Source organism: Procambarus clarkii, chromosome 60, assembly GCF_040958095.1.
Source record: "Procambarus clarkii isolate CNS0578487 chromosome 60, FALCON_Pclarkii_2.0, whole genome shotgun sequence".
NCBI classification, from domain to species: domain Eukaryota; kingdom Metazoa; phylum Arthropoda; class Malacostraca; order Decapoda; family Cambaridae; genus Procambarus; species Procambarus clarkii.
The window spans coordinates 17,328,208-17,356,079 of NC_091209.1; the positions used below are offsets into that span (position 1 = coordinate 17,328,208).

At 39.4% G+C, this 27,872-nt stretch overlaps 2 protein-coding genes across 3 annotated transcripts; one reads left to right on the forward strand and one right to left on the reverse strand.

Moving 5' to 3' along the window:
• Nucleotides 1-97: 97 nt before the first annotated feature.
• On the reverse strand, nucleotides 98-7,779 carry LOC123766748 (26S proteasome non-ATPase regulatory subunit 10). The gene is made up of 6 exons (XM_069307614.1): nucleotides 7,683-7,779; nucleotides 7,130-7,432; nucleotides 4,713-4,811; nucleotides 4,180-4,326; nucleotides 1,775-1,944; nucleotides 98-832 (listed from the first exon to the last, which is right to left on the reverse strand). Exons 2-6 carry the CDS (start codon nucleotides 7,244-7,246, stop codon nucleotides 679-681), a joined length of 687 nt encoding a protein of 228 aa, XP_069163715.1. The 5' UTR covers nucleotides 7,247-7,432; nucleotides 7,683-7,779; the 3' UTR covers nucleotides 98-678.
• A 1,032-nt stretch (nucleotides 7,780-8,811) lies between these two features.
• On the forward strand, nucleotides 8,812-27,378 carry Strip (striatin interacting protein). 2 transcript variants are annotated; one of them, XM_045756085.2, is made up of 16 exons: nucleotides 8,812-8,956; nucleotides 11,404-11,523; nucleotides 12,056-12,217; nucleotides 13,695-13,816; nucleotides 14,819-14,974; nucleotides 15,191-15,384; nucleotides 16,091-16,236; nucleotides 17,104-17,275; nucleotides 18,324-18,478; nucleotides 19,537-19,653; nucleotides 21,000-21,127; nucleotides 21,435-21,662; nucleotides 22,242-22,563; nucleotides 23,354-23,470; nucleotides 24,791-24,925; nucleotides 25,221-27,378. In XM_045756085.2, the coding sequence occupies exons 1-16, from the start codon at nucleotides 8,879-8,881 to the stop codon at nucleotides 25,377-25,379; spliced, it is 2,511 nt and encodes an 836-aa protein (XP_045612041.1). In that variant the 5' UTR covers nucleotides 8,812-8,878; the 3' UTR covers nucleotides 25,380-27,378. The 2 variants fall into 2 exon arrangements, with proteins under 2 accessions (XP_045612041.1, XP_045612042.1); XM_045756086.2 differs by lacking the exon at nucleotides 8,812-8,956 and adding an exon at nucleotides 9,127-9,145 and having other exon boundaries at nucleotides 25,221-25,512.
• The last annotated feature ends 494 nt before the right edge of the window (nucleotides 27,379-27,872 follow it).

Genomic DNA, 27,872 nt, shown 5'->3' on the forward strand with positions numbered 1-27,872 from the left:
CCAGACTTTCCAGAATCCTCTTATCACTTTCTCCAGTATTTTGCCTCATTCACCATTATCTTTTATTCCCCTCTTCTTTTAGGTAAGCATATACATCTTGGTTATGGAAAACATTTATTGGCATTCCAGCAGTTATTGAAAAATTATTGTTATAAACTAACGAGTCACACAGTTTTGTACGATGGTAACCTCCAAGAAAAGAGTTAGTGTAGCCTTACCAATGTGTTTGCATAGTGACTGGCTTTGGTACAAGGTCTTGGCAAGAAACCCTCAGCCCAGCACTTATTAACACTACAGGCAATAACATCCCTCTTATCCTGAACAAAAATTAAGTTTTAGGATGACCCAAGGCAATGCTCAGGTCTGCTTACATAATTTTTGAGACTTTCACAAACAAATATTTAAAACAATTTTTTTTTTACTCTAGTTAACATTTGAGAATTACATAATAATGTGATTTATGAAAATTAAACAATAATTTATACAAGATATAAATATTAGTACAGTAACCCAATATAATGTTACATAATGATAAAAATGTCATTTTAATGTTGCTGCCTGCCAAGAGAAATATATCTTGTTTTACACACTGTTGTGGATTTGTTCAAGTCTTGTTTGATAACTTAATACATGGACGAATGTAAAGAGAAAATGGATGTATTCATGTGCAATTCAACGTCACATTTCATTCATCTGTTCAAGACGACGAATGGATGGGCAGGATGTCATCTCAAATGGCGTTTTACCAGCCTTGTTGATAATTTGTGAACTTGCACCATGCTCCAAGAGAAGCCGCACCACTTCAAGACGCTCCTCCTCACAAGCAAGATGTCTGGCAAGAAATTAAGCTTTTAACATGAAATGTGTTCCAATAGACATGAAATTTACACCAACACTAAATGGTTAAAAAATCTATTAACATAATTCAGTAGGGTAAAAATGGGCAAAACGAATAAACATACATTCATATACAGTATATCATTATTGCTTTGTTTCATGGGTGGGGGGATACAGTAACCCATTGAAAAAAGGGTGGAAAATAATAAATAATGTAAAAGTTAAAAATTATTAAACAAACATTATTAGTCTATCACCACCACACTCCAGCAACACCCTAGCAATTCATAAGATGAAATGCAATTATAGTATTTATTATGATTTTTCGTACCGAGTATAAATACATTCACTCCCACCACTCCCAGTTACTTTAATCTGTAACAGTGACTGCCTCGCTTTTTGCAGGTCAGTGTTCAATCCCCAAAGGTCCAAGTAGTTGGACACCATACTATCCCCTCCATCCTATCTTAGATGCTTGTCCTCGTGTCCCTTCCAAGTGCTTAGCACTTACACCTGACAACAACCTTGCCTTAACATACTCACACCACCTTACAAACAGCTTGTACCCAGCCATCCCTTACCATATCCTGTTTGCAGTTCGAACTTCTCTCATCCTCTTTCTTTCTTTTTTACCCTGTCTACTAACTTTTCCCAGCTTCCCTCTCCTACCATCAAAACCACTCACACTCATCGCCTGCATACCCTCCGAGTGTGCCGTTTCCTTCCCCTACTATTTACAACTTTCCCCCAAACTTTAAATTTTAAGAAATATTTAAGGGTAAGTAGCTAGATTCTTACATACACTGTAATTTGACTGGCTTTGGCTGTAATGTCTAAAAAGTATATAAATAGATTTGTTTATCATTAGCAGTTTTTAGTTTGACTGGGAAAGTGAAAAAAGGAACATCAACATCAGGGTCATAGTAACAAGCCTTACAATGGAGTGTTTCCCTCAGAGTCCTGGAGATTGAAGGAGCACCTGTTGCACTGCACAATAGGTGCCAATGCACTCATGTTGCCCTTTGATGCTGCACGATGAAGAGGTGTTGCTCCCAGCTTATCTTGCAAATTCACATCGGCCCAGTTGTCCATTAAGATAGCCACAATCTGATTGATGACAAATAAAAATAATAGATTAGTTAATAACATCATTATCATTTGCTCAAAGAAATCACATTAACGTGATAGTATAAACATGGTTAAGTGGTCTAAGGAATGTGCAGGTTCGAATCCTTGTCCTGGCTCCTAGTCAGTTTTTCATCATCACTACCCCAATTCCCCTGCATTCAATAGGTAGGGAGGCAGTAGTCCAAATGAAATAAGGCAGACAGAAAAAGAATAAAGATATTCAATAAAATGAGCACCATCCAATCACCATATCTTCACCATTACATGTTGTAGCATCATGTAGGACCATCCCACTAACAATACATCCATGGAAGGACCCAACTGCTTCATACAATATTCAATGTCTTTACAGATTCTATAGAGTATACTGTACTTGTTTCCTACCACTTCTTGATACATCCACTCACCATGTCTATGATCATCATCTTGGCACCTTTCTCTTACTTTAAAATTCATTCAATCTGTACAATCCATCTCATTAAGCAACTTTCAATTTGACAACTTACCGACTTTTCTATTCCCCATCTTTCCTGACATTTTCACTTCCTGTACTTTCTGCTCTTAACACCACAAATGCATTCAGCCAGCCTGTTTCTACATCTCTTAGCTCTTGATTCATCATGTTTATACACAGACACACATCTGTTCATATGGGTCACACTACCACTCCTCAATGCAGTTCTCTAGCTGCTTTTATTCTTAAGCTGGTCTATCATTGCACCTGCTACTTTCCTTCCCCGACTTGCTCTGTTCTCAACCTCTCGTGCACATAGTCCTCTTCTTAATTACAGAGCTCTGGTATTTAAAATGACTGATCACTTATAGAACCTCTTTTCATTTATCCCTATATCACAAACAGTTTCCATCTCTCTCTCTCTCTCTCTCTCTATGGCAAGTCCTTCATGTGTTAACATTCTATTTAGCAAGTTTTACGTATGTCCACAAAACTTTAAAATAATCTACATATTGAAAATCCATATCATATCTGCTAAAGAACTGCATCATGCGTGTGCATAAAATGTAGAAACTTCATTTATAGCCATCATACACAAATTTTGCACACATTTATATAATTATTGTCATGACGTCCCCCATAATCCACTGAGAGTGCCAGAGCACTGAGCGAGCCAGATAGGTATACTATAATCTTAATAACCATGGTGACATCACAATTAGGTCTTACTCCTTCAATAATTAAAAACCAGTAACTTTTACCATCCACACATGAACAAAAAGCTCCTTATAGCATCTGACATCCTTCAGGTGCTCCCAAGGATCAGACTTTCTACTTACAGATAAGTTGTTAGTCTATCTTGATCAGATGACTTGTGTGAGGTTGCACACTTTTACATTTCTGGAATACATAATACCATTCACATTGTGTCTGGTCATACTAGCCATCTCGGCTCTATAGGCAACTGGTGGCGAGAGTGGAACCTAAAAATGTTGAGGAGGGGCACTACCACAGCCCTTTACTGGCTGGGATCCCATATATCCATCACCTACTCCAAAGCATTGTTCTGTTACTGTAAGGTTGGTGTGGCGACAAAGCCTCCTTGAGAACCTACTGATATGGCAGCTCTCTCGTGAAGAGCTTCCTTGAGAAAGTAACTAAGAGGCTATAGTGTGTGCAGTAGTGTTGAAAGTGGGTGTCACACAGACAAAATATTTATACTAATGAAATGCCTTTAAAAAGTTGTCATATACTGTATCTACTGTACCTGGCTAAGAACTGGCATTGACATGTCCAACATATTTTTATTAATGTACCAGTAAGGCATCCATCTATTGACTATATTTGTGTGCCATTTTATTGATATACTACCTTTCAATTCATACCATAGATCTGTATCAGAAGGTTAATATTGGAATTTTCTATTCCTCTTGAGACACCAATAACTTTCTTAAAAGGTCAATAACTGGCAACTTTATCCTATACTGTACAGTACATTACAATTTTATTACTGTACTGTGACAATTACTTCAGATTCAAACTCTGCCTAAGCAATTATTTCTTTGCATGATTTGAAAGTGACATTGTAGCTCATTTATTCTTTTCAAATAGGTTCACTCTATTCCTAAATACAGTACTGTACTGTACACCAGTACAGTAATTGCAAGTGAATGAGAAAAAAGTTACATTAAAAAATCAACTGTATTAGTTGCAAACTCAACCTATTTGCTTTAACAGGAAAATATAATTATTCATGTAACCTCATGATGGTTCTTGGATGCAGCATACTGGAGAGCAGAATGGCCCTCATTGTTCTGTCTGTTGATATTAGCACCACGACCAATCAGGAGCCTCACCACTTGCTCCCGACCAGCAGAAGCTGCAATCATTAATGGCGTCCAGCCACTCTGGAGATAAAAGTATATACAGTACTCTATAGTATTCTATCAGGCAAAGAGTAGTCAATGCATGCTAAAAATCACAGTTGCAAAGCTGAAATTTAAACTTGTTATACTTTGAGCCAAAAAAAAAGAAAAGTTTATGGTAGGTAGGTAAATGAGGATCAATCACAAACTGTAAACTAAAACTTAGTTTACAGTTTGACTGCTGACAAATTATCAACTGACAAATATTAACTGTTCTTGTACCCAGTTTGACTGGGTATGTAGCTGGGTATGCATAGTAAGATTTAAATATACTGTAAATACTATAGATAGTAAGTTAGCTATGGTATATACTGTAATTATATTTCCACAAACTGGAAAATTAATCTCCAGCATGATAAATATCTTACATCATCAGCTTTGTCGACTGGAGCTCCATGCTCTATGAAAAAGCTGGCGAGTTCTTCGTGTCCCCCACAGGCTGCCCAGTGTAGTGGTTGCCGCCCACTCTGTAACAAATTTTACCACTGCAATCACAACACTGCTCACAAGTTTAAGCGATGACCAATAATGAATTAGGTCCCGAAACGCTGCTCGTACTAGTGGCTTTACAATATTGTAATTACTATACTATGTATCCTCACAATCCCAATGTACCTTCTTGTATATATTTAAATAAATAAATAAAATAAATGTAGTGAGCATGAACCAAGACAGAAATATTAATATACTGTACTTCTATATAAATATTAATCTGCTTCTATAAATACAGTACATTATTATACAGTACTCCTATATAAAAATATATAAAGTATGTTATATACATACAGTATATAACAGCATATATACTGTACATGCATATTTTTTGTTACTATAGTGCAAACAAAAGAATATTATTTAAGTCAAAACATTTTAATACATTACTATTATGCACAAAATTAAAATCTGGCCTGTGTACAAATTTCCAAAGCAATTTGCAGTGCTGGAGAATTTATAGTAAGTTTAAGTATGTTTACTGAGACAAGAAAAAATTTATAGTCTTGCCAAACTGGTATGGCAAAGTAACTGCATATACAGTTACATATACAGTGCTGTATATATACTGTAGATATATATATATATACATACACACACACACTCAAAAAAAAAAAAAAAAAATAGTTCTTACAGTCTTGTAAAGCCACTAGCACGCATAACGTTTCGGGCAGGTCTTTAATCCTAATTTTCCTCGGAATACAACCTGCCAAATCATTTAACAACCAGGTATCCATTCACTGCTGGGTGACAAAGGCTACAAATGAACAACTCCACAAGGGCCGTGACGAGGGTTTGAACCTACGTCCGAGAGGACCCCAGACACTGCCTTAATCGGCGTCTGGGAATTTGTTCATTTGATGCATCACACTATTGTGATTTCTGTGTGTAATGAAGCAAAGGCTACAGTAAAGGATTGGGGCTCAGTAAATCCTCCCTGGCCAGGATACAAACCCAGGCCAAAGCGCTCGTGAAATGCCAGGCGAGTGTTTAACCACTTCACCATGCCTCTTCCCTAGCCTAATACTTTAAAGTATTAGGCAAGGGAAGGTTACTATTATTTCCGCCTAGTTAGATTACATTGTTATACTTATACATGTTATATTGTTATACTGGTATTAGGTTCAGCAAAGCGTGGAAAGGCAACTCTCCCCACTATTTTTCTCTTCCTCGCAAAAGAAAAGATTTTCTGTACAGAAAAAATATGGTGGATAGCATATATAAGATCCGAAGGATTATTGCCTTTGTAGAAGTATAATCAGCCAAATATTTTAGTAATTCCCCAGACATAGGCCTAGATTACCCACCTCCCAACTACAGCTCATGTCAAGTATTATATTGAACTTTATTGTTGTAATAAGCAAATTCAACCACTTGCCTATACAGTACTGTAATTACTAAATTCAGACAGTTTAACAATGTATTTAATTTTAAATAAAAGGAAAATTAAATCTCTAGCAATAAAAATACAATGATATGTACAATATTGCATCATACAGTCAAAAACTTATAAAATTATTTATAAATAGATGAACCAACTACCAGTTCTAATATGGACACACACACTACATTATACATTATTTTGACAATTTTGACTCTAATTGGATTCCTATTTTGACCAGCAACTCAGAGGTCCATCATTGTAATGGTACTGGGCAAGACTAGACAGAATCAGGTAATAGTTAGTATTTTATGAAGGCAACTGGAGTTCCAAAATTATATTTACAAGGAAATTATTTGATTCAACAGTTGTCAACAAAATTTGCTTGGTTAAACCAAATAAATAAAGTGATAAATAAGAATGTATGCAAATCTCATCTTATTAAATAGGGACTGCTCGAGTCCCATAGGCAGGTAACCGAGTCAAATATTGTATTTAACAGGAAACCGCAGAAGCATATACACTTAGTGGGATAAACTACACGCCAATCATTGTTCAGGTCTAATAAATATTCCTAATGAAAGAAATTAATAAAAGTAAGCAAGTAATTACAGTAGTAAAGAAGGCACCAAGCCGGGAAGGCTAAGTCAAGGTAAGGCTATGTCACAGAAATTAATAAAAGTAAATTCACATATACAGAACTCTATTCGCTCCCACGAGATCCCAATATTAAATTGATTGATTTATGAAGATTAAGCCACCCAAAAGGTGGCATGGGCATGAATAGCCCATAAGAATATTAAATGTTTTAGAAGCTGCCACCGTAACCATGTCCCGTAATGCTGACAAATGTGACCCGAGGGGCCAAGTGACCCGAGGAGGCAAGATAAGGTGGTACACACTCCTACTAACATCATCAACAGCTGTGAGAAGACGGTTGTTGGCGAGAACATTGGTCTTGACCTCTTCATACTTGCCCTGGTAGGAGGCCAGGTGCACCTCAAACGTCTTGGGCGTCGTCTCGAGCATCACCTTAACTACACCAACCGAGTCTTAGATGGTCTCTAAATTAACTTTTTTTTTTTTGTCTCTTCCCAAGTGTTTGGATAAACTGTGTGGCTTGGTTCTCTAGAACTCTAGCAGGGTACTGCAGTCGAGCCACTGGTTCATAAGGCACTTGTAAACCACTAACAGTCTTTCTCCTCTACTGTAAACCTGATTCTCCACCGCTTTAAACTTATCTACAGCTGAAAACCTGACTATCCACCAATGTCAATTTGCCTATCCACCGTTGTAAACCTGACTATCCACCACTATAAACCTGACTATCTACCGCTGTAATCCTGCCTATCCACCACTGTAAACCTGACTATCTAACACTGTAATCCTGCCTATCCGCCACTGTAAACCTGACTATCTACCACTGTAAACCTGACTATCCACCACTGTAAACCTGACTCCCTACCGCTGTAAACCTGACTCTCCGCCGCTGTATACCGGTCTACCACCGTCTATCAATTGTAAACCACTGAGTGAGAACTCCAAGTCACTGTAACTGTTTACCTCACGCCTCAACTACTCTACATACCCCCCCCCCCTTTATGTCAGGTACCAAATATATGTACTTTTATATAAATAAGTTATTATTATTAATATTATTATTATTATTATTATTATTATTATTATTATTATTATTATTATTATTATTATTATTATTATTATTATTATTATTATTATTGTTGTTGTTGGTGTTGTTGTTGTTGTTGTTGTTGTTGTTGTTGTTGTTGTTGTTGTTGTTGTTGTTGTTGTTGTTGTTGTTGTTGTTGTTGTTGTTGTTGTTGTTGTTATTATTATTATAATTATTATTATTATTATTATTATTATTATTATTATTATTGTTATTATTATTATTGTCATCATCATCATCATCCCCAAAAACGTTTCCTTTCACCTGATGCCTCTGGTCACCTGAGGGTTGCACCCTGGGGGAAGGTCATCAGGTGATCTAGGTCCTAGGGGGACCAAGGCCCCAGGGGGACCTAGGCTCCAGGGGTGACCAAGGCCCCAGGGTGACCAAGGCCCCAGGGTGACCAAGGCCCCAGGGTGACCAAGGCCCCAGGGTGACCAAGGCCCCAGGGAGACCAAGGCCCCAGGGGGACCTAGGCACCTGGGGGACCTCAATGAACTCAAGTACAGGCTCTCTGTCCCCCAACAGTTTAGTTTCGTTCTTTTATTATGCACCCCATACCCATCCTGTGGACGGTAGTGGAAAAATAGACTCTGGAATTGAATCTCAAAATTCATTTAGCTAATAAGTTACAATCTTTTTACCTGAATTTACCCGAGGACCACTGATACTAGTGGCCTCGAGGAGGACAGGAAGCCGGCGGCTTATCAAAGGTCCCTCCATTTACAGTTTTAATAAGCTAGTGACAGGTTATTTAGCAGTAACATCATGAGTGGCGCTGCCCAATAAACTCGCCCCTCGGGGGGGGGGGGGGGGGGGGGGGGCAAAATTTAAGAAAAAAGGAAGAATATTGGTTGAGGTTGATGGATGATTGTGTCGCCATCTATTGGGTGTGAGCGGCGGGGAGCCGGGTGCCAGGTAGCCGTACACCGCGCCAGGGGATAGTGGGCCGCCCGGGGGCCCACCACAACACTATGGAGGATAATGGCGACGACAAGAGGAGTCTGCCCAAGCTGAGAGAGATCTTTACCCGCCAGCGACACGACTCTGAAGTGAGCCCCGGCGCTCTCTGGCCGCCCATGGCTCTGCTCTAGTGACACATAATGGCGGGTGGCGGGGAAATGTGGTGTGAGGGGAGTAGGGAGCTGGATATTGATCAGTTGTGGGCGAGGCGGGGCCCTGGAGCTCGGCGCAGGCTAATCTCTCGTTTGATCATATTGTTCACTTTGTAACTGTATCTGGTACAGCATTTAGTCTATGTATTATGAGGATGTGTAGTTTTTACGGATGATAAGCAGCGGAGACGTGGTTTGTGGCCTTCATGGGTGGCGGTGCCAGACTTGTTTCTAATGTTAGTTTATTCTATCCCCATACCCACACTGTGGGGGATGGCACTGTATCCTGTACCCACTGGGGGATGGCACTGTACCCTGTACCCACACAGGGATGGCACTGTACCCACACAGGGATGGCACTGTACCCACACTGTGGGGGATGCCACTGTACCCACACTGGGGGATGGCACTGTACCCACACTGTGGGGGGATGGCACTGTACCCACACTGTGGGGGGGATGGCACTGTATCCACACTGTGGGGGGATGGCACTGTACCCACACTGGGGGGGATGGCACTGTACCCACACTGTGGGGGATGGCACTGTACCCACACTGTGGGAGATGGCACTGTACCCACACTGTGGTGGATGGCACTGTACCCACACTGTGGGGGGATGGCACTGTATCCACACTGTGGGGGGATGGCACTGTACCCACACTGTGGGGGGGATGGCACTGTACCCCACACTGTGGGGGGGGATGGCACTGTACCCCACACTGTGGGGGGGATGGTGCTGTACCCCACACTGTGGGGGGGATGGCACTGTACCCCACACTGTGGGGGGGATGGCACTGTACCGCACACTGTGGGGGGGATGGCACTGTACCCCACACTGTGGGGGGGATGGCACTGTACCCCACACTGTGGGGGGGATGGCACTGTACCCCACACTGTGGGGGGGATGGCACTGTACCCCACACTGTGGGGGGGATGGCACTGTACCCCACACTGTGGGGGGATGGCACTGTACCCCACACTGTGGGGGGGATGGCACTGTACCCCACACTGTGGGGGGGATGGCACTGTACCCCACACTGGGGGGGATGGCACTGTACCCCACACTGTGGGGGGGATGGCACTGTACCCCACACTGTGGGGGGGATGGCACTGTACCCCACACTGTGGGGGGGATGGCACTGTACCCCACACTGTGGGGGGGATGGCACTGTACCCCACACTGTGGGGGGGATGGCACTGTACCCCACACTGTGGGGGGGATGGCACTGTACCCCACACTGTGGGGGGGATGGCACTGTACCCCACACTGTGGGGGGGATGGCACTGCACCCCACACTGTGGGGGGGATGGCACTGCACCCCACACTGTGGGGGGGATGGCACTGCACCCCACACTGGGGGGGGGGATGGCACTGCACCCCACACTGTGGGGGGGATGGCACTGCACCCCACACTGTGGGGGGGATGGCACTGCACCCCACACTGGGGGGGATGGCACTGCACCCCACACTGGGGGGGGGGGATGGCACTGCACCCCACACTGTGGGGGGGGGATGGCACTGCACCCCACACTGTGGGGGGGGATGGCACTGCACCCCACACTGTGGGGGGGATGGCACTGCACCCCACACTGTGGGGGGGATGGCACTGCACCCCACACTGTGGGGGGATGGCACTGTACCCCACACTGTGGGGGGGATGGCACTGTACCCCACACTGTGGGGGGGATGGCACTGTACCCCACACTGTGGGGGGGATGGCACTGTACCCCACACTGGGGGGGATGGCACTGTACCCCACACTGTGGGGGGGATGGCACTGTACCCCACACTGTGGGGGGGATGGCACTGTACCCCACACTGTGGGGGGGATGGCACTGTACCCCACACTGTGGGGGGGATGGCATTGTACCCCACACTGTGGGAGGGGTGGCACTGTACCCCACACTGTGGGAGGGATGGCACTTCATTATACTTGAGTAAGGGCAAAAAGGTAGAACAGCTTATTGATAGAGCTCAAGTGCATGGGGGAATTGAGTAAAATCCTGGTTGTGTCTCGGAGAGGCTGCAGGATCCAAGTATGGGCAGTAGAACTTCTGGTTGCAATTCTTTTACCATGTCGTAGCTCAGTCGATTAAGGCAGCGTCTGGGATCCTCTCGGACATAGGTTCGAACCCTCGTCACGGCCCTTGTGGATTTGTTCATTTGATGCATCACACTATTGTGATTTCTGTGTGTTGTCTGAAATTTGTAATTATCCAAATAGGGTCCAACTGCACTTAGTTCGAAGAAGCAAAATTCCACTGTCTTGGATTACAAAACATTATATGTAGAGAGGATGACAGAAATGTAAACTTACACAGATCAGAGTTTATGGATTACATGAGCAGTCTGTAACTGGCTAATCTTCTTCATCCCTATGTAGGCCAGCATGACCGACTGCCCAGACATTGAGTTCAACTACGACGATGCCGACTTGCCAGAGAATGAGATAGCAGAGCTTTATTCATATACAGAAGGCCCAGAGTTCCAACTCAACCTCAAGGTGAGGTCATCATAATGTGGTTGTAATCTTTAGTTTACCAGATTTGGATTTTATTTGGCTTGTGCTGCTGTACATACTGTTGGTAATTACCTAAGTGTAGTTACAGGATGAGCTATGCTCGTGGTGGTCCGTCTACCCAGCACTCTGTCATATAACGCTTTGACGCTACAAATGGTGCTCAATGAATAGTGTTTATATTTTGGGTTTAAATATTAAGCTTTGGTTTTTCACTGTTCTGATTTCTATCAAATTGTAATAATGTTTAGCCTTTCTCACATCAATTTCATTATTTTACTATATATGTACAGTACAGTATATTTAATTTTTTAAAGTTCATTTAGATGCATTTGTTTTATGAGTGGGTTGCCACACATGTAAATATTTAATATCAAAGAGAATAATTGTCAACTGTTTTACCTTGGAGAATTTTGTTGTGGCACTAGGGAATGTTAAAATTTGTGTGTGTACTATATTTTTCTAACTTTAGAAACTGATATCATATTCCTTACAGAACTGTACTTGTATTTTCTAGGCATGGGAGGAGGTATGCGGGGAACTTGGTGTTGTGCCACTGTGGCAGTCGGCCTCGGATATTAGCCACAGAACACTTGTTGTTCGTCTGGCTGACCATCTGGAACTGTGCAACCGTTCGCTGCGTATGAGAGCTGCTCGGGCCATCTTGTATATTGCTCAGGTAGTCAACTTACTATTTGTTTTGTGAAATATGTAGAACATGCACGTGTTTAAACATAAGATATTAAAATTTTTCTCAATTTCATGTGAAAATATACTGTACAGATAAATTAAAGCAGGGTGGTCCCAAAACATGTCACACGACCAAATGATGCTGTAGATCACAAAGCCCAGACAAATGGTTCAAGTGGATGAACATAGTACCTTCCTTTTTGACCACCTTGCTTTTTAAAATTACATGCAAGTAATAACTTTAGAAATGAACACATTTCAAATTTTGATTTCATGTGGCCCTTTGTTGAACACTTCCTATAAAACATAACTGTACAGAGCCCCGCAGTGCCTATAGAGTTTACCTTTACACATTGAGCATGATTTAAAGGCAAAGAGTAGTCTCTTATCGGTTTATCAGTCTCCGTGGTGTAGTGGTAAGACACTCGCCTGGCGTTCCGCGAGCGCTATGTCATGGGTTCGTATCCTGGCCGGGGAGGATTTACTGGGCGCAAATCCTTAACTGTAGCCTCTGTTTAACGCAACAGTAAAATGTGTACTTGGATGAAAAAACGATTCTTCGCGGCAGGGGATCGTATTCCAGGGACCTGCCCGAAACGCTACGCGTACTAGTGGCTGTACAAGAATGTAAGAACTCTTGTATATATCTCTCTCTCTCTCAAATATACAGGTATATTTTTTACTTGTTAGGACTACCTTCATCTATTGCCAAAAATTCCTTTTTAATTATTATAACTAGTAGTAATCATTTTAGTACAGTATTTTCAAGTTTAGTAATTCAGACAATATGAATAGACTGCAGTGGAACCTCTATATTAGTCATTAATCTGTTCCTGAGGGCCTGGCAAATATGGAAACTGACAAATGTGGAACCAGTTTTTCCCATTAGAAATAACTGAAATTCCATTAATCCATTCCCAGCCTCCCAAAAAATAATACATAAATAAAAATTTAACCATAACATACCTTTACTGTACTGAGGAGAGATGATAGCAGCAGAAGAGGAGGAAAGGAATTATTGTTGAGAAGAGGAGTCACCTTCCGTTAAAACGGCAGGTAACTTCAATGCTGGTGATCGTCATTTTATTTCCTTTGCCGACAATTCACTAGCGCTCGATTTAGCAAAGAACGTGTTCAGTGTTGTCTGTTTCTGCTTTTAAACTTTCCTGAAGTAGCCAGTCATATTATCATTGAATGCATTACTGTAGTTTTTATTAACTATGGCACTGTTTGGGTGCCACTTTTTGACCATACTCTACATTTTGGCCCAATTGGACAGCATTTCTAATGTCAGGAAGTGATTGTGAAGAATGTGGAAAATGCTGGCAAATATGCAAGCACAACATTTATCAAAACATGATGAGTATTGAATCAGATGAATACTGTATAAAGGTTCCACTGTACATAATGTTTATTGCACGCCTTAAATTTTTTGTGAAGTACTGTAATCATGACTTTTTGTGCAGGGATGTTGGGGAGAGGTGCAGAGCGATCGTGAGCAAAATATGTGGGCGCGGCGCAATGTCTTCCTTCTAGTGCAATGTGGAGTGTGGGCATCTTTTTTGCAGCTCCTTCATCTTGAGATTGAGTAAGATCATTTACCATCATTCATTTAGATACCTTCATTCAATGAAATTTACATTGTTGGCTTTCTTTTCACTATCGTAAGCTATGTGGCAAAGTTGGACATTGAGAATTTTTGTTTCTCTGAGACAGCCATCTTACTTTGAATCCTACTCAAAATCTAGCTTTTAATTTTACCAATATTGCTCCTATTATTATATTTTTTTTTTGTAGGGGGAATGATGTATGAAAATATGTAGGCCATAGTTGTTGAACATGCAAAAAGATGGTGTTAGTAAGGTGCTTTAAAGGGAATTGGGTATATTGTACCTGTATACCTGTCTATGATTCCACGAGGACTTTGACTTTGGAATCATCGACAGGTATACAGTACAGGTACAGTATTCCCAATTCCTTTTAGTGCCCCTTACTAACACTGTCTTTTCATATGAGTAATTAACATAGTCTTAAGCAACTGTTCCTTGGAATTTTTAAATACTCGCTTAGTTATGCTTACGGAGGTTGAGCTTTGGTTCCTCCTCTCAATTGTCAATCAACTGGTGTATAAGTTCCTGAGCTTATTTTTACAAGTTTCTTAAATGGTTAAGAAACCATGTTTTGAAATTGAGCTAGGTGTGCAGATGATGAGTCAGTAACATGGCTGAAGAAATATGACCGAACCACAACTCAGAATGTTTGTGGTTTGTGTTTCATTATCAAGTCTGGATAATGGTCCAGGATGGACCAAAACGTCATCACTTCTCCATCTTCTGAGTTTTGGTTTGGTCATCATGAGCTAGGTGTTTTATGAAGGCAGAAAAGTTCAGAATTTATAATGGTATCCAGTCATAACATATGTCAACGCTATAAACATTACTCCTCCATGATCATTTCATTATTTACTACATTATCACATTAATAACAGAGTAATTTATTTTAACTGCAGTTGTTTTATATTTGTTTTTATCAGATTTTAGAAAGATGTATAATGTTGAATGTTTAGTAGCCAATTTTATTTACATTTTAGAAGTACAGGTGGCAATGAAAATCAGCGCAAACTTGCAGTGTCTGCCAGCTTGGCAGACTCGGCTGACCTGAGAGTAATTCTTTCAGTCCTCTACACCATTGTTGAAACCCTGAGAGTGCCAAGTGATGATGACACTGAAGCTCAAACTCAAACCAGGCAAGTCCCATTGTCTTGCTTTGGGTTGTGAAGATTTTCTGAATATTTTAAGTTTTATTACCATAACCTTGCCTTATAACTCTTTGATACTATAGGGCATATTTTGTCAATGCATCTAATAACTAGTAATTATTACACAACCCTGAAAGTTTTCAAGGGAATTATAATTAGGACAGTGTTCAGTGATGACTAACAGTATCTGATATGCCTCTGCAGGTTATATTTCTGTGAGGAGCTTGGCCAACCTCAGGGAGAGGATGAGGAGCTGGTAGCCATGACACTGCTTGGGATGGTGACGAGGTTCTGTAATTCTTCTGCGCCTCACTTCCCCATTAGAAAAGTCTTGCTCATGTTGTGGAAGGTGCTTTTGTCATCACTGGGGGGGACTCAACAATTGGCTGTAATGAAAAGTGAGTGTCTCCTGCTGGAGCTTGTTTTTGGTTACCAAGTATTGATTGAAAGTGGAGCATTGCCTATATATAAAGGATGATGCATTCCGATGCAAATGTAAAGTATTGATTTCCTTTAGTATTTGAAATGAGCACATCTCTATTGTATAGTTAATGTGTTAAAGTGTACAGGTATCCCTTGATTTGCATGGCCTTGTGTACTGTGTTTATAGATAAAAACTGGAGTGTATTAAATATTAATGTTAAATTGCTTTTTTTCTTTCAATAAATTGGTTTGTTTGAGTTTGATGAGCACAACACATTTACAGTTGAGGGAGAAGCAGCCAACTCTTGCTTTTTTTCATTAATTAGGATCAGTGCCATTTTATGATTTTGCATATGTACCAGGTGATAAGTGTTTGGCAGGGATGAGAATAGTCCATAGTGGCAGTTAACTCGCCAGCAATGGCTGCTTCATGCCACATATAAATATTGAAGTCCTTTGGCTAGCTATTCACATGTTAAAAAACATCCTGCTGTTGGGTAAATGCTGTCAGTGGTCGTCTTAGTCAACCAACAAAGAGTGAATGTGTGTGTTAGAGAAATTAATGTTCAGTGAGAGTTCTCTACACTCACTCTAACTTAAGCTGTTATAATCCTGGACAAGTATGAGGTGTGTATTATATAGGTATATAAACAAAGTGTAGTCTAATTTTCTTTACTTCAGATTCATATCGTGAGAGAAATGGCCTGCAGGCGTGTGAGGAGGACACCCTGACCATAGCCCGCACCATGAGAGCATCTTCACCCCCAGCTTCTGCAGCTGATCTCATTGAACAACAGAATAACCAGAAAAGACGACCATTCAGACGGGTGGGTGCTTGGAGCTGTGCCTTCTTGTCTCACTAGGTTGGAATTATCTGCTATGCCTTTTTTACACCACAAAGAAGAAAAGCTCCAGATCTAGGCTTCTTCAATGCTTTCCAGGTGACAGACCTCTATAGATGATGCTGGTTTAATCATCATTTACCCAGGCTTTAGGAGTGGCAAAGACCTTGTGAGATTTAAATCCAGCCTCCTCTTTGAATGGACCTTTGACTGCATTGATGTTGAAGTACAAAGTGCCTGCTTCATCCTGGCTTGTAGATTCCATCTTGTCTTTGCCAATGTAGCAATTGTTTTCCAGCACCACAAAGCTGTAGTGAGGAGAGATGTCTCCCAAGCTTATCTTCATTTTTTGGCCAATGTTTAAGATACTGTACTGTATAAATAAGTCGCTCGCTGATCATGCCTGTTTTACCTTGGGAGATCAGGGCATGGCAGTGTCACATTCCAGTTCCCAAACAATTATTAGATTTGTATTTTATCATAAGGCACAGATATGGTTGGCAGAAGTAATGTTACTTTGCAGTTTAAAGATTTTGAGTTCACAGTTGTAGGTAGTACTGAATATTCTTGGAGTGGTGTCATTTCTGGCTCATTATCTGTCAAGTAATTATTTACTCAAACAAATGCTTATAGATGTATGTCACTGATTTGTGATTATTAGATATAAGGTGAGGACAGCAAAATGTTCAAATATTGGGTTGGATTGTAATTATAGTTTGTGTATATGTCAGCATGTTTACTATTGGTGTAATAAAATTTATTGAAAGTGTAGTTGAATTAAATCTTTCACATGAGATAGTTGGTGGTACATGTGGTAATGTCAGATGCTGATAAGGGGTTTTATGTTTACAGCAAGGTCTTATGAAGCAGAGCAGTCTTGATGACAGTGTAGGTGAGCTAGACCTAGCTGCTGCTGCTGACGATGACGAGCAGCCCACAAATGATATGGATGAGCCTCCTGATCTACCACAACCTCCTTCTCCACGGCCAGGAACGCCCGTACCAAATAATATTACAAATAAAGGTTGGGTTCACTAACTGTTACTCAGTAATTTTGTGAAAGCTGTGACTATATACATTTTTTTTGGCTATGGGATAAATGGAAAACATTTTATTTTCTTGTATTGAGAAGCGACTGCATAGTTAAGTTGAGGATTATCTTCACAAGCACATGAAAGGTAAAGAAATGCAGTAGCAAAATCAGAAGGCCAGAAACATGGAAAACAGGTTAAGAATGGCTAACTAATAACTGGAAGGAGAATGTGGACGTAGTATAATGAATGTTAAACTACCCAGGCATTATTTTGGTCATAGTATTGCATTTTTAGGTTACCAAGGCAAATTAATTAACTACCATAATGATAACGTATAATTGTTACTACCCAAAATAATTTAGCGAGTGATTATTTTTCTTGAGAATAGAGCAGTTCAGTTACATTTCACACAGTTGTGTTTATGTACAGTACAACTTCTGATGCATTGCTCACTATGGGAACACCCTCTTGTGTAGGTCACCTCTTGTAGAATCTTGACTAGATACTTCAACTGTTCTCAAGTGCAAATGTTTCGAAGCAGTGTTAAAATATTGCTAACAAATTACTCATAACCGACTTAAAATTTTGTGTGCAAAATATTTGGATATTTTTACCTAGCTACAGAACATGTGAAATATGTTTGAGGTTTCCTTCAAAAAGCAAATGAAACATTAACTGTTGAACAAAGAAGTATAAAAGTCAGTTGGGTAGATTTGAAGGGAGGATTGTTGTGATCTTGGGGCCACTTGCACAACAGCCTCAAGGTGAGTCTGTTGTACAAGTTACAGAAGAATCACAAATGTGAGAATAGCCAACCCCAGTGTTATTCTGCTGTTGTAAATACAGTAATTATTGTGCTCAATGTCTTATCTTGTCCATGCATTGCATTCCGAGTAGGGTAGTACATCGTAAACCTTGTTGCATAGACCTTTGATACAAAAGTAAGATTTGCTATTGATCCCCATCTATCATTTCTTTAATACTGTATTCTTGTTTTTATTATCTAGGGCTTTTGATATTGAACTTTTGCTTCAACAGGTCTACCATGGACTCCAAAAGTTCGACAAAAAGACATAGATTCGTTCTTAGATTCAACTCGTATAAAATTTGTGGGATTTCAGTTACAAGGTGACAGGACATCATTGGCTGGCCTCCCGTTACCAATCCATGAAGGTGTAAAAGTTCTCGGCAAAGTAAGTTTTCTAAAATGTTTTTTTAAAAGAAAGTTTAATGTCTCCCAGCTGTGTGTTGTTGTTGTATGGTGTCTCCCAGCTGTGTTGTTGTATAGGCTTGTGTAGTGTCTCCATGGTAGTTTAATGTACAAATGAATTGTCATTAAGGAAGGTAATCATACACTGCTGTCATATAGTGTATGACAGTGGTGTCATGTGCATCATATACACATACATAGTATTATAATACTATGAAGTAAATGATAGCATTCACTATTCACCATTCACGAAATAGAAATAAATGAAGAATACAATTTAGTAATGCAAATTATGCATTTCTAATGTAAAGAAATTTATATATATTGTATGTACCTGCTGATTAGTAGTCTTGTTTAATTTATAAGACATGACTGCTGAAAGTGAATGTTGGTCATAGTGAAGTAATGGTAATGTTACACAGGGTGAAATACTGTATGGGGAAAAGTGGTTGATCAGTTTCACTGCTTTAGGTTTGTAATGTACTAATGAGGAATTTGTGCTGGGGATTGTACTTTGCAGTTTTGGTCATCGTATTACAAAATGAACAGGTTCTCTTTAAAAAGAGAACCACATCGATTGTTAATTTCTAACATTTCAAATCTTTCATCAAGAAGATTGGTTTGGAACTTTGAAATCACATTCTCTTGATAATGCATACAATTATAATATGAGCAGAGATATGATTGACATATACAAATAAGAACATAGAGTAAAGATACCACAGTAGGCCTATTGACAGTTCCTTTTAAATTCCCTCGTATACATGTTTAACCTTCACTTAAAACTATCCAGTAATCCCATCTATATTATATGACCTGTTAACGTGTTCCATAGATAAACACCTCTACTCCCAAACCAAAATTTACTCTGGGTATTTTCTGAATCTGAACTTATCTAATTTATATTAATTGTTTTGTTCTAGTTTGTTGATTTATTTAACACCTTATTAATATGCTCTTTGCTATACCCTTTCATACATTTATACAATGCTTCAATCATGTAACCTACTTTTTGTTTTTCACAAAATGTAATTTCAACAGCATGTGTATATATCGCTATCAGAAATACAAATACGTCAAGAGGAAGAAATGACGAGAAACCCATTATCAAACCCAGAATCGGACGTTCCTCAGACACCCTCCGAGATCCTCTACCAGGTAAGATAGTGTTGCTTTGACTACATCGTTGATTATTGTTGAACTACTTTATCTAACATCCTCAGATAAGGTAGTGCCTGAGAAGTAGGGAGGATACAGTAGGAATGATGATAAAGATTTTGAATATTTTCTTGCATAATAGGAATTCTTTGATTTATGGTTTTTATTTTTATTCCTGCAAGTTTGTGTACATCTCCAGTACACCTCATAATGGCAGAGACTAAAAATAAAAATAAGTGTGGTGGCTGTTGGAATTGAGCAGTGAACCCCTATGGCAACTTTTTTTTTTTTTTTTTTTTTTTTTTTTTTAATGTATTATCTTGCAGCCTCATTATATTGTCTTGAAGCAAGCAACTCCTAAATATGGTGATAAATTTTAGCTTGCTTGCCCAAAGCAAATATTTTTATATAATTTGGTGGTTTGAAAATTTAGTTATGGGCAGGAATTTATTCATAAGTTTATCACCAGTGAGCCTGTCAAATCATAACCACACTACATGCCCCTTAATAGCCCCCCTGAACCCTCCCATTACCCTTCATTACTCTAACACCCCCCTCATTTCACTCATAACCCCCATGCCCCACCATGCTCTCGAAACCCAATGTCCTTACCTTCTCGCTCAAAGCTCTCCTTAACCCACACTCCCATCCTTACTTTAAAAATTCTCCAACACGTAAATTAAAAGGCCTTTTGTATCATTGACCTACAACTACCAAGATCTCTGGATAGTCTCCTGATACTTTAGTTGGTCCCCTGATAAACTATTCTCAAAAAATAAACAAATAATTTTCTGGAATTTTGAGCTGGACGATGCATTTTTGCATCAGGATGCTAAAGTACTAATGAAGACCGAATACTGCTTGTATGGTATGATTATATAAATTGCATATCAAAATTGTGTTGTGTACTCAAGTGATCAATGCAACCAGGTCAGAGTCGAAAAGTCACGGATTCGATTCTTGCGGCAGAATGTAAACTTTAGGACGGGTTCCCTTTCGCCTATTGCTGCTGTTCACCTAGGAGTAAATAGGTACTTGGGAGTTAGGTAACTGTTGAGAGTTGCAGCCTTTTGAAAATTTATAGTTGGCTTAGGATGACCTTAATAGTCTAACAAACTTCCTATCCCTGAGAATGGAAACCAAATCTACCAAACAATACTACTTTGCTGTGTGTGGTGCTAGATCTAGAAGCAGCACCTTAAGCTTTTATCAAGATCACAATTGAATCGTTTTGGTCACAATTGAAGCGTTTACCATGCATGTGGCCTCTTGACTCTTGATTTCCATTTGTATGAAAAATATCCATTGAGAAAGAAAGTTGCTATAATCTCTTATTTTGTTCTCAGGCAATGTTGCCAACACTACCACAGTGTATGATAGCACTGCTGAAGATCCTTCTGGCTGCCGCACCAACCTCCAAGGCCAAGACTGACTCCATAAACATAATGGCTGATGTACTTCCAGAGGAAATGCCGTGAGTACTTTTGTTCTGAATACATACATACCGGTATATCCAGTATTCTATGTATACGTTCTGTTGTAGAGCGAGTTGTGAGGCAGAGTGAACTCTACAATCACCACCTTACTGATGAGAATGATAAGGTGTGAAGCTTGCTTATTCGGTTTATTACTCATTTGAGCTCTTTAGATACTGTAATTATAACTTTTTGTTATCCTTCATCAGTTATATTCCTCTCAACTATTTTTAAAGTGGGGGATGGTATGTATATCAGTCATTATATTTTGTTACATATTTTCTTACACATCATGTTTGTTTACAGTATGACGGTGGTGCAGAGTATGAAGCTTGGTGTAGACGTCAATCGTCACAAGGAGGTGCTAGTGAAGGCTGTCTCGGCAACACTCCTGCTGCTGCTCAAACATTTTCGCATCAATCATATATATCAGTTTGAATTCATGTCTCAGCATCTGGTCTTCGCCAATTGTATTCCACTCATATTAAAATTCTTTAACCAAAACATCATGGCTTATGTTCAGGCCAAAAACACGTAAGTTCTTTACAGTAAATGTTAAGTCATATTTATTATTTGCAGTACTTGGAGATTGCCACTGGATGTACTTATGATGCTTAAACCCCTCTATACACATTTTAATTCAGACCACTCACCTCAACTCCCCACACACGTTTATCAAACTTTATTACTCGGACAAACCTAAAATAAGAAACAAGCATATCTGGATAAGTGGCATCCAGAAAGCATGTGGCCCTGTGTGTGGGGTGGGGGGGGGAGGATGGTGCATGCATGCATACGTACATGTTGCTAAAAATAATATTAAGGCCTGTAATTATGCTGCTCGAATGTATGCAGGCTGGTAATTATGCATCCTGGGAAGGATTGCAGGGATGCAAGGGTGAATGGCAGGGGATATAAATGTTTAAATATTTTTGCCTTGATTCTATAAATTTTGACAATAGATGTCTGTAATTTTTCTTTAAATACCTATTTTGCTTTAAATTGCTTAACCATTCATATGTAAATATTTAAGAGCTATGTAATCATAATTACCTGATGCTTTTCCCTGAAAAAATACCTTAACCTTGTAAATATTTCTTCCGTTTCCCACAGGATACCATTATTAGACTTCCCAGCGAGTGTCATTGGAGATCCTCCAGAAATGACAGCAGAGGCTCTGGAAGCCGGGAGTGGAAGCCCTGCGGGAGGAAACACCAGTCCTGGGGGAAGTGGGGGAAGTCCGAGTGGTGGGTGTGGAGAAGGGGGGGGTGGTGGTGGTGGTGGTAATCAGGGAAGTGTCATCTGTTGCTGGAGGAATATGTTCTCGTGCACCAACCTCCTGAGAATTCTCAACAAGCTCTGCAAGTGGAAACATTCCCGCATAATGATGCTTGTTGTTTTCAAGTCTGCTCCTATACTGAAACGCACACTAAAGGTAAACCCTCGTCTTCAAATCAGTTTTATTATTATTAATCTACATCTGTATTTGCTGTCTTGTACCTCTGTCAGATCTACATTGATGTAATCTTAATAATAAGTGTAGAAAATGGATAAATTAGCAGGAGGATAGGTTGATGTACTATGTACAGAATATGCAGCAAACACAGGCAGTACATTGATATAATTACAGTAATCATGTGGCAGCATGGGGAACCTATGGCCCATTGATCAGATGAGGGGTTTTCAACCACTGCTGCGACACATTAGTGTGCCATGAAGGATCCACATGTGAGCCGCGGAAGTTTGAGGAATGGTTAAAAATAATAGGAATAATAAGAAATATGGACATTAATTTTAAAAACCAATCTTTTGAAATCCATGATCAACATTATTTAAAAAGAACTGATTAAAATTTTAGTTATTAAACTTTTAAACAATTTTAATATATACCCGATACCCATTTTTATTTATATATTTTCCCCCTTAAAATAATTATGGTGTCTTAACAATTTCAGTACAGTACCTTGTTCAACACACTGAATTGAAAAGGTTAAACTTTTTTTTTTTTTATAAATATCATTATATAAAACTAGTAAGGATGCAAGAAGTTCTTTGGAAATACATTTTTGTATGACTTGATATACCTTCATAAGAACTGTATAACATTCTGAGTTAAATATCACCATGCAGCCCACATTCAGATTGTCACAGGCCGAAGGTTCTCCATGTCTGATGTATGTTGATTAAAATAATGTAGGTGTTCACTAATGACTAAATAAATGCAGGTAAAACATGCGATGATGCAGCTGTATGTTCTGAAACTGCTAAAAATGCAGACCAAATACCTTGGGCGACAGTGGCGCAAGACCAACATGAAGACCATGAGCGCCATCTATCAAAAAGTGAGTCCCCCAAGGGTCTTTTGAGTTGGTGTATCAAATTGTGTTGGAATACTTGCTGAGGTATGGACCCTGCAATGTGTACATTATGTATAGTGTAGTGTACTATCATAGTGAAGGAAAGATTAGTCACAACACAGCTACTGATTTTGCTAAAAGTTCTACTCGAGTAGCAAGATGTTAACAACTCTAGTGCAGTAATAGTTCACTTGACACTCTTCGTCCCATTGTATACTGTGTTCTTTTTCACTTTTCTAATGATTTTTAAGTACTGTAATTTTTTACCAATTTATTTCACTCCATAAAAGTGGTTTACTGTTAAAGAGCTCATGAATTCAGATTCAGGTAATCCGAATCTCTGAGCAGTCCAAAGGAATTTGTTGGGGTGTTTGGCATTTTAACAAATATTAATTTGGGTTCCCATTAGATGAGACTATAGTGTGTAGGTGGCTGCTGGGTTTAGTCGTGGCTGATAGCTGTGGTCTGTCTTGTAAGATAACTGTTCCGAGGCAGGTCATAAGTAGTGCTGCTCGTGGCTGCTGTGTGGTGGTACAGTCAGTGATGGTCTTAATGCTGTGCTCTTGTAGCCTTGTATATCCACCCACTGGCTGAGCTCAGAGTAATGCTGCTTGTAGATTGGTCGCAGGCAGTGTGAGGAATGTAACGCATGGCTGACTGGTTGGTCAGGCTCTCTCTAGGCCAGAGTGTGGCTGCCTTACTGCCTATGTGTATGTGACTATGTTGTGTGTGTGTGTGCCTGACTCACCAGCTGACTAACTCCACTGCCAACAGTGTTAACTATGCAAATTGCACCAAATACTTTCATTGTCTTTACACAATCGATCTAGCCATCATATTTTATCATAAATATAATGATAGAATACGAGGTTTTGTAATGCCAGAAGCTATAAAGAGCATGGGAAAGCTGCTTCATGTTCAGTATAACAAATAAGAGAAAGTATTTCTGGCTGGCTGGCTGACCTTCCTACTAAAATACAAATGGCTGATGAATATTAACCCACTGTACAGTATTCACACCAACCTAACTAAGCTATCTCATCATAAATAAGGTAAACTTTTAAACCACTTTAATTTGCTTTAAAATTTGTAATGTTTGGTATAATTGCTAAAGGAAAGTGAAAGTGTGTTCATGAACAAAACAGATATGTACAGTACTATGTGCCAGGAACAGCTGAAGAGGATTTGGAATGGTCTAGAATTTGTTTGGAGTAAGGGAAAATTTACTCCAATGAGCTTATACTGCATATTTTCAGGAATTTGACGCTTCACTACCTGTTTGCTAAAACATTTAGTATGTTACAGGTGCGGCACAGACTAAATGATGACTGGGCCTATGGAAATGATCCAGATGCTCGGCCATGGGACTTCCAGGCAGAAGAATGTGCACTGAGAGCATGTGTTGATAGGTTTAATTCTCGACGATATAACTCGACAGTGGTAAGACATTATTTTTGTTACTGTTAAAGATCTATATAGTAGCTTTATATATTAAGGAGCAATCAAAATGTTTTGTATACTGAACCCTTAAAAGTGTAATACAGCTTCTTGTGGAAAATATTTCATACTGTATGATTATTAAAAGATCTTAGTTTCTTCATGAGGCCACTCACTAAAGAAAGGGAATTTCATATAGGACAAATTATCAAAGATTTATAGATGGAAGACATGTTGTAGCAGATGGATAGCCAGCTCATGCCAGAAATATTATCCTGCACCTTTCGTTTTATTTCAGGATCCTGACTTTGAACCGTTGGATAACTGTGCCACTAGTGTGTTGGGACGGCCTGTTGAATTGACAGAGGAATTTAAAAAACACTATGAGGTGTGGCTACAGCAGGAAGTGTTCTCAGCAGCCATAGACTGGGATCAGCTCTTGGCTCCCAATATGTGAAGAGGCAATGGGATCTTATGGTCAGGTTGATCGAGTTGCACATAAGGTATTGTGTGATACGTATTATTAATTTTGGCCCTCCTTTACAAACATGAGTTCTGGGAAAGAATAATTTTTTTTTAGACCAATATAGAGCTTGAAAATCCATTCTGAGTTGATAAGAGAAGAAAAATGTGGATTAATAGCTCTGCACAAAGCATGTACCCAGTACATGTCAGATAGAAGTAAATAATAATGTTACTATTAATTAAATATATTGCCATATATATATTTAATATGCTTACATTGGGACCACGTTTGGAAGGCATAAATTATTACACCTATTGCCTTAGTAGACCTCTGTTGGGGTATGAATCTCTTGGTAAGGAATAACAATCAGTCGTTTACTGTATGTACAATATTTACGGGTGGACCACTTTCTCTGCTCTTCCTCCTTGGTGTCATTAATTATACATGATGGTAAACTAGTTGAATATCCAATCACAGCATTTTCTTGTGGCTATGTATTTAAAAGAACTTGCATTTGTTTGGTCTTAGTAAAATATATTTTGGCCACCCTTAACTTGCTTTAATAGCATAAGTTTGAGGACATAAACACTGTGAAGTCTTTGCCTTAAAACTATGTTCTGTATTTCCATTAGTGTATTAGGTGGCCGCAGATGTGAAGGTGGTGAAAATATTATCAGCCAGTCGTAAAAAATAGAACCATATGTATTCTCAGAAGTTGGTTGATAAATGTGTATTATATGCACTCGACTTTGGTCTACACAGTAAACACATGAACCATCTTACTTACAAGTGTGAAAGTTGCATATGATGTACAGTGTAAAGATGTATGCATAATCTGCCAGTGTAAGTGAGGTGAATGGGAGGGAGGGAATTAACAGGGAAAAGTGCCAAGCCATTATGACTATATAGCCCTTGGAAGGAGTTTGGATAAGGATTTGGGATGGAACGGAGGAAAGACGGGAGGAAGGAATGGTGCCCAACCCCTTTATCGGTTGGGGATTGAACGCCGACATGCATGAAGCGAGACCGTCGCTCTACCGTCTAGCCCAAATGGTTGGGCATGGTGAATGGGAATGGATAGTTACTGATGCGGAGGTACAAGGCTGAAGAATAGAATATGAATAGGCGGAATAGACTATGAATGTGGTGATTAAAATATTAAGAGCTTCAGGGGGCAAGAATGTGTAAATGAGTGAATGTGCAGCAGGGGTATTGTCATGCAGTGTGTGTGGGGCTGGAATGATCTTGTACAGAAGTGTATGGCAGTTTTGATATGCCATGGTGTAATTAGAACATCTGCAGAAATGCAAGAATTTTTTTTTTTTTTTTTTTTTTTTTTTTTTTTTTTTTTTTTTAACTCCTTATTTTGTGAACTTTAAATTTCATCATTATGTAATGTTTCCTAGTCATGCAGTTCTTATCTTGACTGCTCAATTTTGTCCTCAGAGCGATATGTTCATATGGAAACTTTGTTATTAAATGGGTTGCAGTGCAGTATTATAGTTTACTACTTACTTACTGCTTCTTTTTGGTAAACATTATTGAATATGGATATCTTTTTCTTGGTAAGCAAGCCTTGGGGTAGTTATTGACCTTGACAGTTTCATTCTTCATCAAGACGTTTTATGTGGTAAATTGAGCAGTAATGGAAGAAAAGTTCTGGTAAACTCCTTGCAAAGTTTTCTCTTGTAACTTGAGAAAATTTTTGGGTAAACTAGATATAGATGAAAAAATGGAGGATAGTCTAATTACAGCTTCATAAAATAAATTTTGGGGAGGTTCACATTTACACAATTAAAATTGTCTTGTCTTGTAATTGAATTACCAAAAAATTTCCCTTGCATGATTTTTTGTTTTACGTGTTCTATTATTTTGTAAAGTTTGGTGGTTTATCTGTTTTGTACTGTGTAGCAAAACATTTGTAATCTCTCTACTGTGTTAATAAATTATTTCCTTGTAAATATTGTAATTAAATACATTTAAAAAGATATCAGCTGTGTCAGTGATAATAACCTATTACTGTACTAAGTTATTTCATATACACAGTGTCTGTCTGTGTGTCTTTTTCTTTTGTCTATGTCTCACACACAGGCGATGGCAGAAACAAATGGGCAGTTACTTTCATCCTGATGCCCTTGTTCAGCTAGCAGTAAATAGGTACCTGGGAGTTACAGCTGTACAGACTGCTTCCTTGAGATGGGGGGAGGGGGGTGTGCACATCTAAAAAAAAAAAAATTGCCAATTGAGAGGTGAACCCAAAGAGCCAGAACTCAACCCCTGCAAGCACAACTAGGTGAGTACACCCTTCCCCCCCCCCCCCCCTCCCCCCCCATCACATATAATTGTTAACAACTTTAAGCTAAAATACCAAATACAAAAATTGCTAAATTTTTTGACTGCATGAAATTGAGAAACAAATATCATTGGTATTCTCCAAAATTGAGAACTTTTGTTAATGTGCTGAAATACTGTAACATGTTTACC

What these genes read in the sequence shown, in the direction of transcription:
- LOC123766748 (XM_069307614.1), bottom strand. Translation starts at nt 7,246, where the DNA reads ATGCTCGAGACGACGCCCAAGACGTTTGAGGTGCACCTGGCCTCCTAC. An exon ending in TTCTCACAGCTGTTGATGAT is followed by an intron (nt 4,812 to 7,129) that starts GTTAGTAGGAGT and finishes AATTTGTTACAG; the next exon opens with AGTGGGCGGCAACCACTACA. An exon ending in CATCCAAGAACCATCATGAG is followed by an intron (nt 1,945 to 4,179) that starts GTTACATGAATA and finishes GTCATCAATCAG; the next exon opens with ATTGTGGCTATCTTAATGGA.
- Strip (XM_045756085.2), top strand. Translation starts at nt 8,879, where the DNA reads ATGGAGGATAATGGCGACGACAAGAGGAGTCTGCCCAAGCTGAGAGAG. An exon ending in AAAGACGACCATTCAGACGG is followed by an intron (nt 16,237 to 17,103) that starts GTGGGTGCTTGG and finishes TTATGTTTACAG; the next exon opens with CAAGGTCTTATGAAGCAGAG. An exon ending in TATGTTCAGGCCAAAAACAC is followed by an intron (nt 21,663 to 22,241) that starts GTAAGTTCTTTA and finishes CGTTTCCCACAG; the next exon opens with GATACCATTATTAGACTTCC.